Source organism: Oryctolagus cuniculus, chromosome 8 (genome assembly GCF_964237555.1).
Source record: "Oryctolagus cuniculus chromosome 8, mOryCun1.1, whole genome shotgun sequence".
Lineage (NCBI taxonomy): Eukaryota > Metazoa > Chordata > Mammalia > Lagomorpha > Leporidae > Oryctolagus > Oryctolagus cuniculus.
In genome coordinates, this window is record NC_091439.1 from 43,618,540 (window position 1) to 43,637,251 (window position 18,712).

General features: G+C 44.1%; 1 protein-coding gene across 1 annotated transcript; it reads right to left on the reverse strand.

Moving 5' to 3' along the window:
- Positions 1-525: 525 nt before the first annotated feature.
- Positions 526-3,283, reverse strand: LOC138843039 (zinc finger protein 329-like). Its single transcript, XM_070047202.1, has one exon. It carries the CDS (start codon positions 3,235-3,237, stop codon positions 1,651-1,653), a length of 1,587 nt encoding a protein of 528 aa, XP_069903303.1. The 5' UTR covers positions 3,238-3,283; the 3' UTR covers positions 526-1,650.
- Positions 3,284-18,712: the final 15,429 nt, after the last annotated feature.

The window sequence follows — 18,712 nt, forward strand, 5'->3', positions numbered from 1 at the left end:
TATTAGGGGTCTATGAGCTTCCTGTACTAGGATTTCTCTGTCCTTCTCCAAACCTGGGAAATTTTCTGCTAATATCACAGTAAAAAGGCCTTCTAATCCTTTCTCCCTCTCCATGCCTTCAGAAACTCCTAGAACCCGAATGTTGGGTTTTTTAATAGCATCCTGAAGATTTCCGACAATATGTTTTAGATTTCTAATTTCCTCTTCTTTTCTTTGGTTTGACTGTATTTTTTCCTGTTCTCTGTCTTCTAAGTCTGATGTTGTCTCTTCTGCTTCACCCATTCTGTTTGTAAGGCTCTCTAATGTGTTTGTGATTTGATCTATTGAATTCTTCATTTCATTATGATTTCTCGTCACTATCACAGTTTCATGTTCTACTAGTTGATTCATTTCATTTTGATTCCTCCTTAATATTTCATTTTCGTGAGAGAGATATTCTATCTTGTCCATTAAGGATTTCTTTAGTTCGAGAATTTGTTTTTGAGAACTTCTTAATGTTCTTATCAATTTTTTGAGATCTGCTTCTTTTTTTTTTTTTTGCTTTTGGCTTCATGTTTTATTCATTATCAAATTAATTATACCAACAATGTAGGATTTGTAGAAGAAAAGAAAATACATACTTCCAGTCCCCAAAGAAAACCACTTATTTCTCCATCATCCACTTCCAATCTATATCCATGTGCACTTATCTTTTACATGGCCATAATTATAATAAACCTTTTAATAAGCATTGGCAATATGGCAATAAAACCTTTATAATTATGGTGCAGGGTGGTCAAATTCAACAAATTAGGACAATGGAAGGAGAGGGTGATCATGTAAACATAACTGCTGCTTTGTTTCAAAAACTAAAACATATCACATTTCCTGGAAGCAACCTTTCCATCTTAGTACAAGCTTATTTTCGTCTTAAGAGGGATAAATTCACTGTCCATTCACAAGCAATTTCTTTGTTCAGTTTCCCCTTCTGAAATGAGTTCTCAGCATTCTGGCAGGAGTCTAACACATAAATACATTCAAAAAGAAAAAATCTAAAATTCTGTGATTTATGTGGGGTGAAGCACTGTGTGGGATCTCTTACAGTACAACTTTGCTAATACAAGGAAAACAAAACAGTAAAGGCTCCTGCCAAAAGTTTCTTTCTCTTCCTGTTTATACCTACAAGGTTTGAATCTATTAAGGATTTACTCATTTACAATTGGTGGGTAATACCTATTAAATAATTCCTCATACCAATTATTTACTGAATATATTCACAGGTTCTTTCCAGTTTAAGTATTCTGATGCAAAAGTTTTTGAATATCTTTAGGAAAGTGCCTTCCTCACAATCTCATGTTTTATTCCAGTGTATGTGCTATTGTTTGATAAAGGCTAAACAATCCCTGAAACCATTTTACAAATTTGCTACCTTCCTATGTTTTCTATGCCAGTCCCCTAATGAAAAGATTTAACAATATAGCTAAAGAATGTTTCACATTCTTCAATTCCACTGGATAGCTTAAAGAATTCTTTCCCACTGACCAAGAGTCACATCTGAAGACATACCTATTTCATGAAGGTTTCTGAGAATTTTCTGCAAAACTGGGAGAATAAGGTGGCCCAGATTAATTACGTTTCCACAAGTTGCTCCTTAGGGTGTGTTCTTTGATGTCAGACAAGGGATGAGCTCCTCCTAAATGTCTTCCCACACTGAGGACACTGGCTGGGACCCTCCCTGTTATGGAGTCTCTGATGTACAGCCAGGTGAGAGTTCTGCTTGAAGGACTTCTCACATTCTGGACAATGGTATGGAGTCTCCTTAGTGTGAATTCTCTGGTGCTTGGTCAGACAGGAGCTGTCCCTGAAAGCTTTGCCACACTGATTACATTCATAGGGCTTCTCACCAGTATGAGTCCTCTGGTGCCGGATGAGGCCAGCAATATTCCTGAAAAGTTTCTGACACTGGTTACAGCCATAGGGCTTCTCGCCAGTATGAATTCTCTGGTGCCTGATGAGGTATGCACTCTCAATGAAAGTTTTCCCACATTCTTTACATTCATAGGGTTTCTCTCCAGAATGGATTTTTTGATGCACAATGAGGTGAGAATTGCGATTAAAGGATTTTGCACATTCCACACATTCAAATGGTTTCTCTCCAGTGTGGGTCCTCTCATGCTGGGTAAGGTATGAACCATCTCGGAAAGCCTTCCCACATTTGCTACACTCATAGGGCTTCTCACCAGTGTGGATTCTGAGATGTACAGTGAGGTGGGAGATGTCAGTGAAGGGTTTCCCACACTCATTGCATCTGTATGGCTTTTCCCCTGTATGAGTCCTTTGATGCAAAATCAAGGAAGAATTGCGGTTGAAGGTTTTTCCACACTCTACACATTCATAAGGCTTCTCACCTGTGTGAATCCTCTGGTGTTGTGTCAGAGCTGACCCGTCACTGAAAGCTTTCCCACATTTACTGCATTTGTACGGCTTCTCTCCTGTGTGGATCCTTTGATGCACAATCAGGTTGTAGTTCTTAGAGAAGGATTTTCCACACTCACTACAGGTATAAGGCTTCTCTCCAGTGTGAGTCCGGTGATGCAAAACAAGAGAGGAATTCCGTTTGAAGCATTTGCCACATTCAGTACATTTATATGGCTTCTCTCCAGGGTAACTCCTCCTACTTTCATCAAGAGATGAACCCAGGGTAAAGATGTCCTCAAAGTCCTTGCCTTCATACAGTTTCTTGGCTCTTTTTGTTATTTTCTGATCACCAAGGAAGGTAAAATGATTGAAAGATTTAACACTTTGGGGGTATTTATAGGATTTATCTCTCATTTGATTTCTTCCAAGTTGTATAACTTCCATGGAATGGTTGGAGGATTTTCCGCAGGCATCACTGTTGCTGGCTCTCTTAGCCGTATAACTTTGGGGACAACTGTGTAGGGTTAGATCACAATCCAAACTTTGAACATCTGAGTCATGTATATGAAAGCTATTTGTTATAGGAACTCTCCGAGGTGTTGAAAGGTCTGAGTCTGCATTCACATTCTCCCTAAAACCAGGACATTCGCAACTTGTTTCCTGAGCCCCTGGTTTCTCCTGGGTTAAAGCTGACTGCCTCAAATGTTCTTCTTGGTTCTCATAATCCCAACTGTCACTTACAGTGGAGAAACAGGGACTCTCTGTCCTAAATCCTTCCATTTCTACATCACAGGATATTTCTTCATCAGGAATATTCTGAGTTATCATTTTCAGTTTCATGTCCCAGACGCGGGCGGCCGGCGGTGGCCATGTTCGCGCCGAGTGCGCAGGCGCGCTCCGGGACCCGGATGTGCCGAGATCTGCTTCTTGCATTTCTTCTATCTCATTATCTTCATAATCTTGAATTGGGGTGTCTATTTTATTTAGGGGCGTCATAGTGTCTTCCTTGTTCTTGTTACCTCGGCTTTTACGTTTGTTTGGCATATTGGAGATATTCTTTGTTTTTTTTTTTTTTTTTTTTTTTTTTTTTTCTCATTATACTGTGACTCTAGATTAAGAGGACTGTCTGCTTTTTTTTTTATTTTTTTTTTATTTTTTTTATTTTTTGACAGGCAGAGTGGACAGTGAGAGAGAGAGACAGAAAGGTCTTCCTTTGCCGTTGGTTCACCCTCCAATGGCCGCCGCTGCAGCTGGCGCACCGCGCTGATCCGATGGCAGGAGCCAGGATCCAGGTGCTTTTCCTGGTCTCCCATGGGGTGCAGGGCCCAAGCACCTGGGCCATCCTCCACTGCACTCCCTGGCCATAGCAGAGAGCTGGCCTGGAAGAGGGGCAACCGGGACAGAATCCGGTGCCCCGACCGGGACTAGAACCCGGTGTGCTGGCGCCGCAAGGTGGAGGATTAGCCTATTGAGCCACGGCGCTGGCCAGGACTGTCTGCTTTTGATGGATCCTTAGAGGCTGTGATGGGTGTGGGCAGAGAGCTCTGGTTCTTCAGGGTTAAGGGTGTGCCAAAGGTGCTTCACCCTGATTGTTCTCTTGCTTGCTCTCACTCTCACTCTCACTCTCTGTTTTTTTTTTTTTTTTTTGACTCAGTTGGGAAGTAATTACACACAGCTCAGTGGAATTGAGAGTAGCTGATGTATGAAATCTGGCCCTGTGGGTATTCAGTTGCCTACCAGAGTCAGGTTTTTCTGCTTGGCTAATGAGGGGCACCCGCTTTACATATGCACAATGGTGCGCACCGCTTTACTTACGTAAAATGGCGCCTGCCCTTTGTCTTGCTCAGCTTTGTAAGGTGAGTGGAGAGAGAGGCTAAATGTCCATGCTGGTTCCACTTATTTATTCAATTTTTTTCTCTCCTCCAGTCAGCCTGGTGAACTTTCCCCAATGGGGTTTCAGGCCTCGTTCTCTGTAGGCTCTTTCTGCCTTTCCCCGCCAATGTCCTGGGTTACCGAGAGGTTGTTTTTGTCTCACTTCCCCTTCCAGCGCTGGCGTGCAGACTCTGCAGCTCTGGCGGGTCCAGCGGCTCCAGCGGCTCCGCTCCGGCAGCTCAGTTTCCACATGATGGGCGACCTTGCTCTCCCTGTAGGTCTTCCGAGTCACAGCCACTAGATCCGGATGAGTTTCCTCTACAATTTTTCCCTGATCCTTTTCCTGAGGCTACTGTAACTCCACTTTTATTGAACTGTCTTTTCCTGGACTATCGGTGCGCGCCCTCACTATTCCGCCATCTTGGCTCCGCCCCACTAATGTGCACTTTGGGCACCAGCAGATGATGGCTTACTTAAGAGACTGGGGCCCTGCCACCCATGTGAAAGACTTGAATTGTTTCCAGCTGTTGGCTTTATCCTGGCCTACAGGTATTTGGAGAGTAAACCAGAGGATGGAATATCTCACCCTCCCTCTCTGTTTCAAATATAATGAAAATAAATTAAAAACTGTTAAGTATTATTTTGAATATCTGCTTGTATTGTACCTAAATGTACACCAACTTCTTAGCTTTCCATTTCATAAGCCAACATGTTACTATTTTTTTTGCAGTAATTTGAGTTTGCTTTCTGTTACTTGCCTTGAAAACATCACAAATGAAAAAAAGAAGTGATTGATAAAGCTGAATCTGGGCATATTTAGATCTCCTCCTGTCATATCTTTTCCAAAATCATTAGAATCTCACATCTCACTCCTTTAAACAACATGAGTCCTTTGCTTAATATAAATATATAGGTTAACTTAAAAAAATAACACTTTCTGAAAAGGAAGACTGTGGGACCTGGGAAAGGGTGCCTGATAAAGCTGGTAGATTCTTTCCCCTGCTAAGTTCTAATAATAAACAGAGACTTTGAATGTGGTTTCAATGATATCCTGTCTAGAAGCAGGTGAAAGAAAGGAGCAGGTCATCATATTCCAGCAGTGCCAGAGGTTTCATGCTGCTTCTTTAGAATCATGTAGAGCTACTTGGACCACATTGAGGGAAATTTGCTACTGACCTGCCTCCTATGTGTTCATTTTTTTTCTTGGCTTTTGATCAGAAATTTAGACAATCCACCTCTGAAAATATATTTCACATTACTGTCACTTACCTTCAGATGAAATAAATACTTATAGAATACTCATTTCAAGTCAGATGTTTTATGTGTGGTTTTGCTCAATGCTCTCATTGTGTTCATTTGAAACAGGAAGAAACAGAGACTTCCAGAGGTTATGAAGCTCATTCAATATCACTTGGAAGGGTTGGCATTCCAACTTAAATCTGTCTCCTCACCCCTTGTTCTTGTGATAAGCTTGCTACTATTTTAAGTATACATTATGTGCCATTGCATGGCAACACTGAGGTTCTGAGCATTACTAACTTTCCCCTCACATTTTGAAGATTACCTATTCCTTAAATGTGCAATGTAAGAACTCACATCTCATGCTTCTGCAGTAAGCCAAGTATTTCTTACAACTCTCAGCCACTCTTGACATTTGCTTGATTGTCATTTGTCACATCTTACCTTATGCAGCACCTTGTTTTCCTCTTGCCATCTCTTCACAGTCACTATGCTCTTGGGGACAATTTGGGACACATTTCCTTCCCAGAAGCACAACTGACACAGATTTTTAAAATCTGTAAGAATATCAGAAGAGAAATAGAAACCAGTGCAGGAAATTTAATTTAATTTAATTTTTTTGTGATGTAAGTTTTTTATTTAAGGAATTTATTAATACATTAGATTGTCAGGGCCACAGCAAATGCATGATAATTCTGTGTCAGCCATTGCTGTACTTAGGATTAACAGCCTGTGCCATCCCTTGGACCCACACTGACACTTTGTCCATGAGATTTCACCACTCTTTGAACTTCCTTCTTTCAGTTTACCCACATTAGTGTCTGCCATAAACCACACCTCCAAGTTTTCTAGAGAAAACCAGAAATTCATTAAATTATTGGAAGTGGTGCCACATTCTCCTCACAGGGCAATCTTTTACGTTACAAATATTTTAGTCTAACATATATACTTATGGATTACTTCACGAGAATCCAAAGTTATATCATCAACATGCAAGACAGGCTATAAACAGTAGCTATAAATGGCCAGCATTCACCAAATCAATTTTGCCCCCCTCAAAAGAGTTTTACCCTTGAGATAAATCATTAATATGAAGTCTGATCCCCAGGAAACATACTTTTTTTTATTTTTTAAAATTTTTTGACAGGCAGAGTGGACAGTGAGAGAGACAGAGAGAAAGGTCTTCCTTTTGCCGTTGGTTCACCCTCCAATGGCCGCCGCGGCCAGCGCGCTGCGGCCGGCACACCGCACTGAACCGATAGCAGGAGCCAGGTACTTATCCTGGTCTCCCATGGGGTGCAGGGCCCAAGCACTTGGGCCACCCTCCACTGCACTCCCTGGCCATGGCAGAGAGCTGGCCTGGAAGAGGGGCAACCGGGACAGGAAACATACTTTAAAAAAGAAAGTTTTGGCCGGCACCGCGGCTCAATAGGCTAATCCTCCACCTAGCGACGCCGGCACATCGGGTTCTAGTCCCGGTCGGGGCACCGGATTCTGTCCCGGTTGCCCCTCTTCCAGGCCAGCTCTCTGCTGTGGCCAGGGAGTGCAGTGGAGGATGGCCCAAGTGCTTGGACCCTGCACCTGCATGGGAGACCAGGAGAAGCACCTGGCTCCTGGCTTCGGATCAGCGCGGTGTGCTGGCCGCTGCGCGCTGGCCACGGCGGCCATTGGAGGGTGAAACAACAGTAAAGGAAGACCTTTCTCTCTGTCTCTCTCACTGTCCACTCTGCCTGTCAAAAAAAAAAGTTTTGAATCACTATTCTGTTCTTGATTCTGATTAGCAAGTGTTCAGAAGTACTATGGTCCTGCTCTTAGGGAGTCTACAATCTCGGTAGGTGGCCAATATTTTTTGTTTGTTTGTTTGTTTGACAGGCAGAGTGGACAGTGAGAGAGAGAGAGACAGAGAGAAAGGTCTTCCTTTACCGTTGGTTCTCCCTCCAGTGACCGCTGCAGTCCGCTCGCTGCGGCCGGTGCACCGCGCTGATCTGAAGGCAAGAGCCAGGTGCTTCTCCTTGTCTCCCATGCGGGTACAGGGCCCAAGGACTTGGGCCATCCTCCACTGCACTCCTATGCTACAGCAGAGAGCTGGACTGGAAGAGGGGCAACCGGGACAGAATCCGGTGAGGTGGCCAATATTTGAAGATTGTGATATTTTTGCAGCCAACCAAATTGCTTTTTCATTTTTGATTCCATCTCTATTGAAGCTCTGGCTCTGCCCTTTCGCTTACTCTTAAACTTCCCTCAGCCTCAAGGGCTGCATCTTTCAAGGCGTTTTCTCATGGTGGCTTCTTCTCAATTTTGAACCTCCACTTGGTGATGCTTTACAACTCTTTTCTGGGCTTGCTTTTCTGGTGTAGCCAATCCTAGTCAAGGGAGTCCAGCAGAAACACCTGTTGAATATGTGAAAGATCCAGATGCACTGGTCATATCCTAGGAGGATTCTGACTCAGGAGGATTCTGACTCAGAAGGACTGCATGCAAGAAAAGAGCCACAAGTGAATATCGGGTTGGCCCTTGGATACTAGAAAAAAGCTCTCTGGACCCCTAAAAATGACTACATCTTTATAATTAGAGGCATTTGAAAAGCTTGTCTTCTTGAATGTCTTTTCTTTAGAGATGGAAGACTGAAGTTCAGAAGAACTAGTAGACTGCCCAAGTTGGTATAGTTAGTAAATGACTGAGCTTGAATTCAAATAGAGGATATTTGATCCCAAATTCATAGTTTTTTTTTTTTTTTTTAAACACAATGACATGAGGCTGGCGCTGTGGCACCACAAGTTAAAGCCCTGGCTTGCAGTGCCAACATCCCATATGGTTCGAGCCCCAGCTGCTCCACTTCTGATCCAGCTCTCTTCTATGGCCTGGGAAAGTAGTAGAAGATGGCCCAAGTCCTTGGGCCCCTGCACCCACGTAGGAGACCTTGAAGAAGCTCTTGGCACCTGGCTTTGGATCTGCACTGCTCTGCCTGTTACAGCCATCTGGGGCATGAACCAGTGGGTGGAAGACCTCTCTCTTTCTCTGACTCTACCTTTCTCTATAACTATGTCTTTCAAATAAGTAAAATAAATTAATAAAAACACACAATGGCATGTTCTCTCTTAAAGGACTGTTGAAAGAAGTTCCATCCTTTCAGCTTCATTTGGTTATTCATGCTGGTATGTAAAATATACTTCTCCAACACCAGTTCTAAATTCCCTTGTTACTGTAACTCTGTGACTAAGTCTAATACTCAAAACTTAGAAACTCAAAAACTTAGAAAAAGCTTTCTGAAATTTTGATTAGAATAGGACATGGTTTTAAAATTACAGCACGTTTTTGATTTGCCGGAAGTGAAAGACTTAGGGATATATTCCCTTTTAAATATTACCTTATAATAAAAAGCTTAGATTTTTTCTTTGTTCTTGTCCAATTTGCTTTTTTTCTACATAACAATTTATTAAAGCATGGAGAAGAATACTCAGAAATCTCAAGAGGCAGCCAAATAACTTAGAAATCTAAGTAAGGCAGAACAAAGAGCTCTTTATCATCAAGTAGAACACCTTAGATTCTTTTGAATGCTGTTTATATGTGCGTATGTTTCAGATTTTCCTGACCTTTAAAGGATAAGAATTGCTAATCTATGCTGTGGTTATTTACCAGGGAGCTGTGCATATCTGTATAGGAGGAGAGTTCTTAGGTACAAAGCACAGTGACATATTGTTCACATATTATTCATTATTCCCAAATAGTCTCTTGTAAATATCTCTGCTGAGATGTTCATTAGCCTTGAATGTGAACAAAGCAGGATTAATAGGGACCATGAGATTCAGAGCTAATGCATCATCCAATAAACCCTACTGGTGTATATCTAATGTTGTGATTGTTAATAAGAACAGCATTTAAATGAATTTTCTTCCAACAAAACCAGATAAAAGAAGTTGAAATTCTTATTATCATCATTTTTTTTTCAGTTTGATACAAGGAGAGTGATTAGAAAATACATCATAAGATAAACAAGAAATGTGGACACTTTTTAGACTGGAGGCAGCAGTAGTCCATCCAAAACCAATAGCGACTTTTCTCTCTGGCACCATCATCTTTGTCTTCAAGCACTTGTAAAAGCCATTTCTGAGCTGGAATGTCGTAGTATATGGGGTTCCATCAGAATATGAGATTATAGTTTTTCATCTAGCTGGAAAGTAGGGAATATACGAGTATGTAAGAATACTAATAAAAGTAGAAATAGTATATGAGACAAGCTAATCCAGAATTTCAGTGTGACATAGGGGGTTGATAGGATTTATCAGAGAAGTTCAAGACTTATCAGAAGTTGGGAGGAAGGCTGACTGTTACAGAACTATTGCAGTATTCTAACTGTGAGATACCAAAGATGTGACTCAGAGGAAAGGATAGCAACAGCAGCCACTGTGCAGGGATAAAGCAGTGCAGGAAACTTGATGCTGTGAAGCAAGGTCTTATGCCCATAGTCCCTCATCAAGATTGTCACACAATGGAAGATGCATTAATTCTTAGAGAATGTCTAATGGAAATAAAATGGAGATATAACTTAAAAGGTACTATGGACATTCATTATGGCATTCTTTTTTATTTACATAAGGTGAACAATTTTCATGTATTTAACATATATAGATTTAAGAGCATAGGGATACTTCCCACCCTACCCTCCCTTGCACCCACACTCCCACCCTACTTCCTCCTTCCTTTCTTATTCTTTCTTTTAATTTTTATAATAACAACCTTTCAGTTTATTTTATAATTATAAGATTAACCCTTCACTAAGTAAAGAATTCAATGAATAGTAAGAATGAAAAAGCACTGTTTCTTAACAGTAGAAACAAGGGCTGTAAGCAATAATCAATTCTCAAAATTTCACTCAAATGCATTACATTTTTGTACTCTATTAGTTTCCATAGATCAGGGAAAACATATGGTATTTGTCTTTTGGAGAGTGGCTTATATCACTAAGTATAATGGTTTCCAGTTGCATCCATTTTGTTGCAAAAGATAGCATTTCATTCTCTTTTACAACTGCATAGTATTCCATAGTGAATATATACCTCATTTTCTTTATCCTTTCATTGGCTGGTAGACATTTGGGTTGATTCTATTACCTAGCTATTGTGAATTGAGCTGCAATGAGTATAAGGGTATATGCAGCTCTTTCATATGCTGATTTCATTTCTTTGGATTCTTGATCTCTGTATGAGAGCCATTCTAAAATGGGGTGAGGTTGAAACCTCATTGTGTTTTTGATTTGCATTTACCTGATGTCTAATGATTCTGAGATTTTTTTTTTCATGTGTCTGTTGGCCGTTAGACTTTCCTCTTTTGAAAAAATGCCTATTCAGCTGTTGAGGAACAGTTTTGTTTTTTTTTTTTAAACATATATTTGTTGAACTCTACTTAGTATAGGGTTAATCTTATCTATATAAAGTTAATTGAAAATAGATCTTAGTAAAAAATAAAGGGAATAGGAGAGGGAAGAAAAAGAAGGGTGGGAGTGTGGGTGGGAGGGAGAGTAGGGTAGGAAGTATGACTATGTTCTTAAATTTGTATTTACAAATTGCGTGAAGTGAAGGTTGTATACCTTAAAAAGAAACAGGGGAAAAAATGAAGCAATAGAGAAAAATGCCTGTTCAAGTCCTTTGCACATTTCTTAACTGGATTGTTTGTTTTGTTGTTGAATTTCTTGAGCTCTTTATAGATTTTTGATATCAATCCTTTATCAGTTACATTCTTTGCAGATCTTTTCTCCCATTCTTTTTTTTTAAAAGATTTATTTATTTCTTTGAAAGGCAGTAGCAGAAACAGGAAAAGCAGATAAGGGGAGATGTTCCAGCTACTGATTCACTCGCCAAATGGCCAGGTGCTAGGAGTTTCATCTGGGTCACCCAGAAGGGTGGCGGGGCCCAAGTACTTGGCCTATTTTTTACTTCTTTCTCAGACCAATAGCAAGGAGCTCGGTCAGAACTGGAGCAGCCAGGACACAAACAAACTGCCATTATGGGATGTCAGCAACATAGGCAGCAGCTTTATCCTTAATGCCATGCCGACCCCCACACAGAAATCATTTTATTTCTTGCCTTCTGATTTCTTTTTCTTCTCTAATTCTTCTTGTAGGATAGCTAGTAAGTAGTACTGAAAGAAGCGGCTGTGAGCCACCATAAAAGTAGCCTTAAAAAAAAATGGGGCTCCTGAGACAAACAGTTCCAGAGACGGCCTTGGGAAATGGGGAGTAAACCGGTTCACAGAGAAAGCAGTTAGCTACTAACCAGAGATACGGGCAACAGAACATCCTGCTATGTAGATAAGCCCCCTCCCCTGTGCTTGTTCAAGCTTAACAAAAAAAACCCCGCGAGGCATGTAGGGCACGTAGCCACCCCTTTCTGCTCTTCAATGACCCCCTCCCCTTATCCAAGCTTCCGTTTCTCCTCCTCCTCGACGACCTCCTCCCCTTGTAGTTGCCCAATAAACTTACGCCACCCTATGGTATGTTAATTTTGTGGTTTTGCCCCTTAAAAGCTGTGTGAGATAGCTGCTCGGGGCTCCTCTCTCTTTCTCGCTGCTTGCAGCAGCAGAGGGCCCATTTGCGCAAATGAAATAAAATTACCTCCTGTTCTTTTGCATCGTCTGGTCTGGAGTCTGTGTTTCTGGGGTCGTCACAAAAGGACACCGCTTTTGGGGTCCTACATTTGGGGGCTCGTCCGGGATTTGGGGGACCCCAGACTCCCACACTCCATCGGCCTGACGGAGGTAAGTTTGCTTACTTGTGTATAATTGTAATTGTGGTTTGTACTGTTTGTCTTTGTCTGCCAGGGCGACGTGGAATCCGTCCTGGGGCGGTTTGTACTGTTTGTCTTTGTCTGCCAGGGCGACGTGGAATCCGTCCTGGGGTGCCTGTACAGGCTCAGTATTGACTGGACCAGTGGGGGAGACAGACGTGTCCTGAGACCCCTGGTTCAACCCTGGAGGATGCTCCAGTGGTGGTCTGGGAAGGAGGGAAAGAGGGCATTTCCCTTCTTCCAGGGGAGAGCCTGGCCAGACGGCCGCTCCCTTCTGATAGTTTCGGTTTTGTCTCGGTCTGTTGCTGCGCGGCTTGTGATTTGTGTTCTGTGTGTCGCTGTTTTTGTTGTCCTTTATTTCTTACTGTCTCCCCCATCTGTTTTTATTGTTGTGTTTGATTGCTAGATGTATACTTGTATAAAAATGTGTATTTTATTCTTATGATGTGTTAATTATGTCTACCTCTCAATGCAACTCTAGGGCCAAATGTAAGGACAAATTTTTGGGATGGAGAGGCTTGTACCTAGATTTGGCTCTGGTAACCAAGAAACTTTGCTGCCGAATGACCTTCTCCTGCTCCTTGGGAGCCTGGCCAGCTCCCGGGGAGGAGGATAAAGGAATGTTTTCTGATAAACAGGTGGGCATGCTTCATGTCTCGGCTCTCTGGCCAAGACCCGAGATGGGACGCACTGCTTGCCTAACATCTTGGCAATGAGCCACCCTGTCCTTGGGGGCTTTAAGGGGGAGCCGGAGCAAGCCTCTGTTGCTGCTGTTTCATCCTGGGGGAACACGCAGTCAAGCTGAATGTTAAATGTGCCCGTGATGATTACTAATAATGTTTAATTCTCAGTATGGATCCTTCTCCGGAGCTGTGTGAAGATTGCCTAGTGATGCCCACAGTACTATAAATTCTACCAAACCTCCTTTGTAGGCTTTGGGAAGGTGAGGATAAATTTTGTTATCTGCATCGTGATGCATGTGTAAGCAATTAGAAAAAAACTGTACAAGATAAATGTAAATTTAAAAACAGAAAATGCTGCCCTTTTAGACTCAAACTGCTAGGTAGTGGTAAAAAAATTATATCAAGCCTCTGTACCACTGCCAGAGACAACTAAGGTTATTCAGTGTTAACAATACAGAATTCCAGGTGGACATGAAAAAATATCTAAAACAGTAAAAAAAAAATTATCTAATTTGACATGTTAAAAAAACCAGGTAAAACCTGAAAAATGACTGTGGATTACAGGAAATTAAACAAAGTTACTCTCCCATTGACTGCTACAGTCCCAGATACCATCATTTTAATGTAAAAGGTCACAAACATAAAAGCGTGTTCTTGATAAAAAAAGTTAAAAAAATACTTTTAAATAAAAAAAGACATGATTTATAAAAATTGTTTATCTTCATGGCTGGTTTATACTGAAATGGAAAAAAAGGGGGGGAGAAGAAAAAAGTTTGAGCAAGTTACAGAAAATGTGAAAAAAGTTGCAAAATGTTATGAAAAACATAAGTTAAAACAATAAGTTAAAGTAATCTATTATGTTCTCTTGATGTCTCTGTTAAATTCTAACTGTTTAAAAATAGCTGCAAAAAGAGCAGTGTTAAAATGGAGGGATCCTATCACCAATCAATGGAATGGACCTGATCCAGTACTGGTATGGGACATGGGCTCCTAAGGGATGGGTTTTTCTATGTAACCAACATGCCTTTACATCATTAGCCTCTGATAATTTCCGCAATTGCTCCCTGGGCCGTGTGACCCCGATGCTAACATCTGTATTTACAGCAGCGGATAGAGTGCGTTGGCGGTGTGCTTTACCTGAAGACTACAATAACAATCATCCTAATAGGAGAGGACACTGCCCTTACCATGGCTGTATCAGTAGTCGTGTTCCTGGACTGGCTTTTGGAAATAATCGTGGACTATGAAGGCTTACATGTTTGGTGACCAAAGCAATCAATCTTACTGCTACTGTGCTATCCAATATAGCCAAAGAATTGGATCAAGTTCACTCAGGAGTGCTTTTAAGCCATGCAGCTAACAATTACTCGCTGTTAAAAAAATCATATAAGTTGTAAATCTGTACCTGGGGGATGTTATTTTAGCATTACTAACAATGTGCCATATATAGAGTCTGTTATTGATAAACTTAAGAGTAAAATGCAACATATGTTTATTACTAACCCACCAACCCACTTGGGATGACTGTCAGCAGCTTTTACAGGCATCCTGACCACGGAAGAGCAGCAGCGGGTTTTCACAGAAGCCCGCAAAAATGTGCCGGGGGATGACGGCCGCCCCACTCAGCTACCTAACGAGATTGATGAGGTGTTCCCGCTGACTCGACCTAATTGGGATTTCAATACGACAGCGGGTAGGGAGCGACTCCGTCTCTACTGCCAAGTTCTCCTGACAGGGCTCCGAGGGGCAGGAAGGTGCCCCACCAATTTGGCCAAGGTATGTGTGATTGTGCAGGGTAGTGAGGAAACTCCGGCAGGATTTTTAGAAAGGCTAATGGAAGGATACAGAATGTATACTCCCTTTGACCCACAGGCCCCTGACCGGCAGGCTGATGTAATCATGTCCTTCATTGGACAATTGGCCCCGGACATCCGCACAAGGCTACAGAGGCTGGAGGGGTTGCAGGGGTATACACTGCAGGACCTAGTTAAGGAGGCAGAAAATATTTTCAATAAAAGAGAAACAAAGGAGGAAAGAGAAGAGAGGTTACGCAGAGAACAGGAACATAGGAAAGACCAGAGAGATAAAAAAAGAAACAAGGACTTAGTTAAAATCCTAGCCACCGCAGTCACAGGACCAGAGCAGACTAAAGGCAGACAAGATAGGGACCTGGGAGACAAACGGAGGCCACGGTTGGACCGAGACCAGTGCGCATACTGCAAGGAAAAAGGACACTGGGGTAAGGATTGCCCGAACAAAGGACAGTCAAGGCGCCAGCGGAGAGCGATGCCCGTCTTGGCGCTGGAAGACGACGACTAGGTAGGTCAGGGCCAGGCGCCTCCCCCTGAGCCCCGGGTAACTCTAAAAGTGGGAGGCCGGCCAGTCACCTTCCTGGTGGATACGGGAGCCCAACATTCAGTCCTCACAATGGCCAGAGGCCCCCTTAGTTCCAAGACATCATGGGTCCAGGGGGCCACTGGAGGAAAACTGTACAAATGGACTACTGAGCATAAAGTCAACCTGGCAACAGGGCGGGTCACGCATTCGTTTCTACTAGTGCCAGACTGCCCATACCCCCTGCTGGGAAGGGATCTGCTCTCAAAGGTTGGGGCCCAGATCCATTTCCAAGACAAGGGAGCCACAGTAGTCGGCCCCACAGGCCAACCCCTCCATGTGTTGACCCTCCAGCCGGAAGACGAACACCGCCTTCACGAGAGCCCCCTATCAGCTCAGCCCCAAGTAACATCTGAATGGCTTACTAAATTCCCCCAGTCTTGGGTGAAAACGGGAGGAGTAGGGCTGGCTATCAGACAGCCCCCGGTAATAGTAAACCTGAAGCCCACGGCCACTCCCGTATCAATCCGCCAATACCCTATGGCTGCGGAGGCGAAGGATGGAATTCGACCACACATACAGAGACTGATAAAACTGGGCATATTGAGACCTTGTCGGTCACCTTGGAACACCCCTTTGTTACCAGTCAAAAAGCCTGGCTCTAATGATTACAGGCCAGTGCAAGACCTACGGGAAGTAAACCGTAGGGCTGAGGACATTCACCCCACGGTCCCTAACCCATACAACCTGTTGGGCACCCTGCCCCTGACCCGAACTTGGTATACAGTGCTTGACTTGAAAGATGCCTTCTTTTGCCTAAGACTGAGTCCCCAGAGTCAACCTCTGCCTTCGAGTGGAAAGACCCGGAGACTGGGTTTTCGGGACAACTAACGTGGACCAGGCTTCCCCAAGAGTTCAAGAACTCCCCTACGCTGTTTGATGAAGCCCTACACCAGGACTTGGTGGACTTCCGGGTAAGCCACCCAGAGTTGACTCTCCTACAATACGTGGATGACCTATTGTTAGCTGCAGAGACTGAGCAGGGTTGCACCAGAGGTACGGAGGCCCTACTCTGTAGGCTGGGAGAGCTAGGATGCAGGGCTTCCGCGAAAAAGGCCCAACTTTGCACCCAATGCGTGACCTACCTGGACTACGTATTGGAGGGGGGTCGGAGGTGGCTGACTGAGGAACGGAAAAAGGCCGTAGCGCTCATTCCGCCGCCTAAAAATGCTCGTCACCTCAGGGAGTTCTTGGGCAGCGCCGGTCTTTGCCGCCTCTGGATACCGGGTTTTGCGGAGATGGCAGCATCCCTGTACCCCCTAACCAGGACAAATTCCCCGTTCATCTGGGGAAGGGAACAACAATTAGCTTTTGACAGAATAAAACGGGCCCTCTTGGAGGCCCCTGCATTAAGCCTCCCGGACCCCGCTAAGCCCTTTATCCTCTATGTGGATGAAAAAGGGGGAATGGCAAAGGGTGTCTTGACTCAGGATTTGGGGCCCTGGAAAAGACCTGTGGCATATTTTTCAAAGAAACTGGACAGTGTCGCCTCGGGGTGGCCCCCTTGCCTCCGCATGATTGTGGCTGTGGCCGTCTTGGTGAAAGACTCAGACAAATTGACTTTGGGGCAACCACTCACCATAGTGGCACCCCATGCCATCGAGGCCGTCATCCGCCAACCGCCAGATAAATGGCTCTCGAACGCCAGGGTCACCCACTACCAGGCCATGCTGCTCAACCCTGAACGGGTCCGGTATGGAACTGCTGCCTCGATCAACCCGGCCACCCTGCTTCCTGAGCCGGGGTCTGAATCACAAGTCGACCACGACTGCCACCAAGTGTTAGCCGAAGTGCACGGGACCCGAGAGGACCTGACCGATCTACCCCTGTCAAACGCAGTCACCTGGTACACGGACGGGAGCAGCTTCTTGCACCAAGGTGAGAGAAAGGCAGGGGCGGCGGTGGTTGATGGGGAAACTGTCATATGGGCCTCTGCTCTGCCCCCAGGGACTTCGGCACAGAAGGCTGAACTTGTGGCCCTCACCCAAGCACTTCGTGCCGCTGAAAATCGGAGAGTAAATATTTATACAGACAGCTGTTATGCCTTTGCCACTGCACATATACATGGAGAAATATATCGGAAGAGGGGGTTGCTAACCTCAGGGGGCAAGGACATTAAAAATAAGCAGGAGATCCTAGACCTCCTACAAGCCCTCCACCTTCCTAAGAAAGTGAGCATCATCCACTGCCCAGGTCATCAGAAGGGAGATGACGCAGTGGCCAAGGGGAATAGAATGGTGAATGAGGTAGCTAAAACAAGGGCCCTGGACAGCGTCACTCTAGTAACGCAGTCATCTGAAACCTCAAATAACCCTGGGTGGTCATATTCGGAGCAAGATGTGACAGCTATCCAAAGACTGGGAGGCGCGTACAACGACCAGCGTAAGGTCTGGGAGATCCAGGGAAAAACAGTATTGCCGAGAAAGGAAGCCAAGGACCTCATCAAAGACCTCCATAGATGGACCCACTTGGGACATAAAAAGTTAAAGGCCCTACTGGACAGAGAGGAACTAACCTATTTCATAATAGGACTGGACTCATTAGCAAAACAAGCGACAGAATCCTGTGTTCCTTGTGCAAAAGTAAATCCAAAGTGTATTAAAGTACCAGAGGGAGCAAGGATGCGAGGGGCACGCCCGGGAACAAACTGGGAGGTGGACTTTACCGAGATTTGTCCCGGTAGGTATGAAATTAAGTATCTCCTAGTATTTGTAGACACTTTTTCCGGCTGGACAGAGGCTTTTCCGGTAAAGAAAAAAACAGCGCAGGTGGTGGTCAAGAAAATCTTAAAAGAAATCTTTCCACGGTTTGGCCTGCCTAAGGTACTGGGATCCGATAATGGGCCGGCCTTTGTCTCCCGGGTAAGTCAGTTGGTGGCCAAGGTACTGGGGATTGATTGGAAATTACATTGTGCGTACAGACCCCAGAGTTCAGGACAGGTAGAGCGCATAAATAGAACAAAAAAGGAAACCTTAACCAAATTAATGATGAAGACTGGCGCTAGAAACTGGGTCGAGTTATTACCAATGGCCCTATTCCGGGCCCGCAACACTCCCTCTGTGTTCGGGTTAACTCCGTATGAGATATTGTATGGGGGCCCTCCCCCAATAGCTGACTTATTGAGGCCCAGCATTGACTCTTATGCCACTTCCCCCAGTCTGCAGACCCGACTGAGAGCTCTGCAGCTGATTCAAAAACACGTGTGGGAACCTCTAGCGGCAGTGTACCAATCCAAGTGCCCTACAGTGCCACACCCTTTCCAGATCGGAGATTCAGTGTACGTCTGCAGACATCAGTCCAGGACCCTCGAGCTGCGTTGGAAGGGACCCTACACGGTGCTGCTGA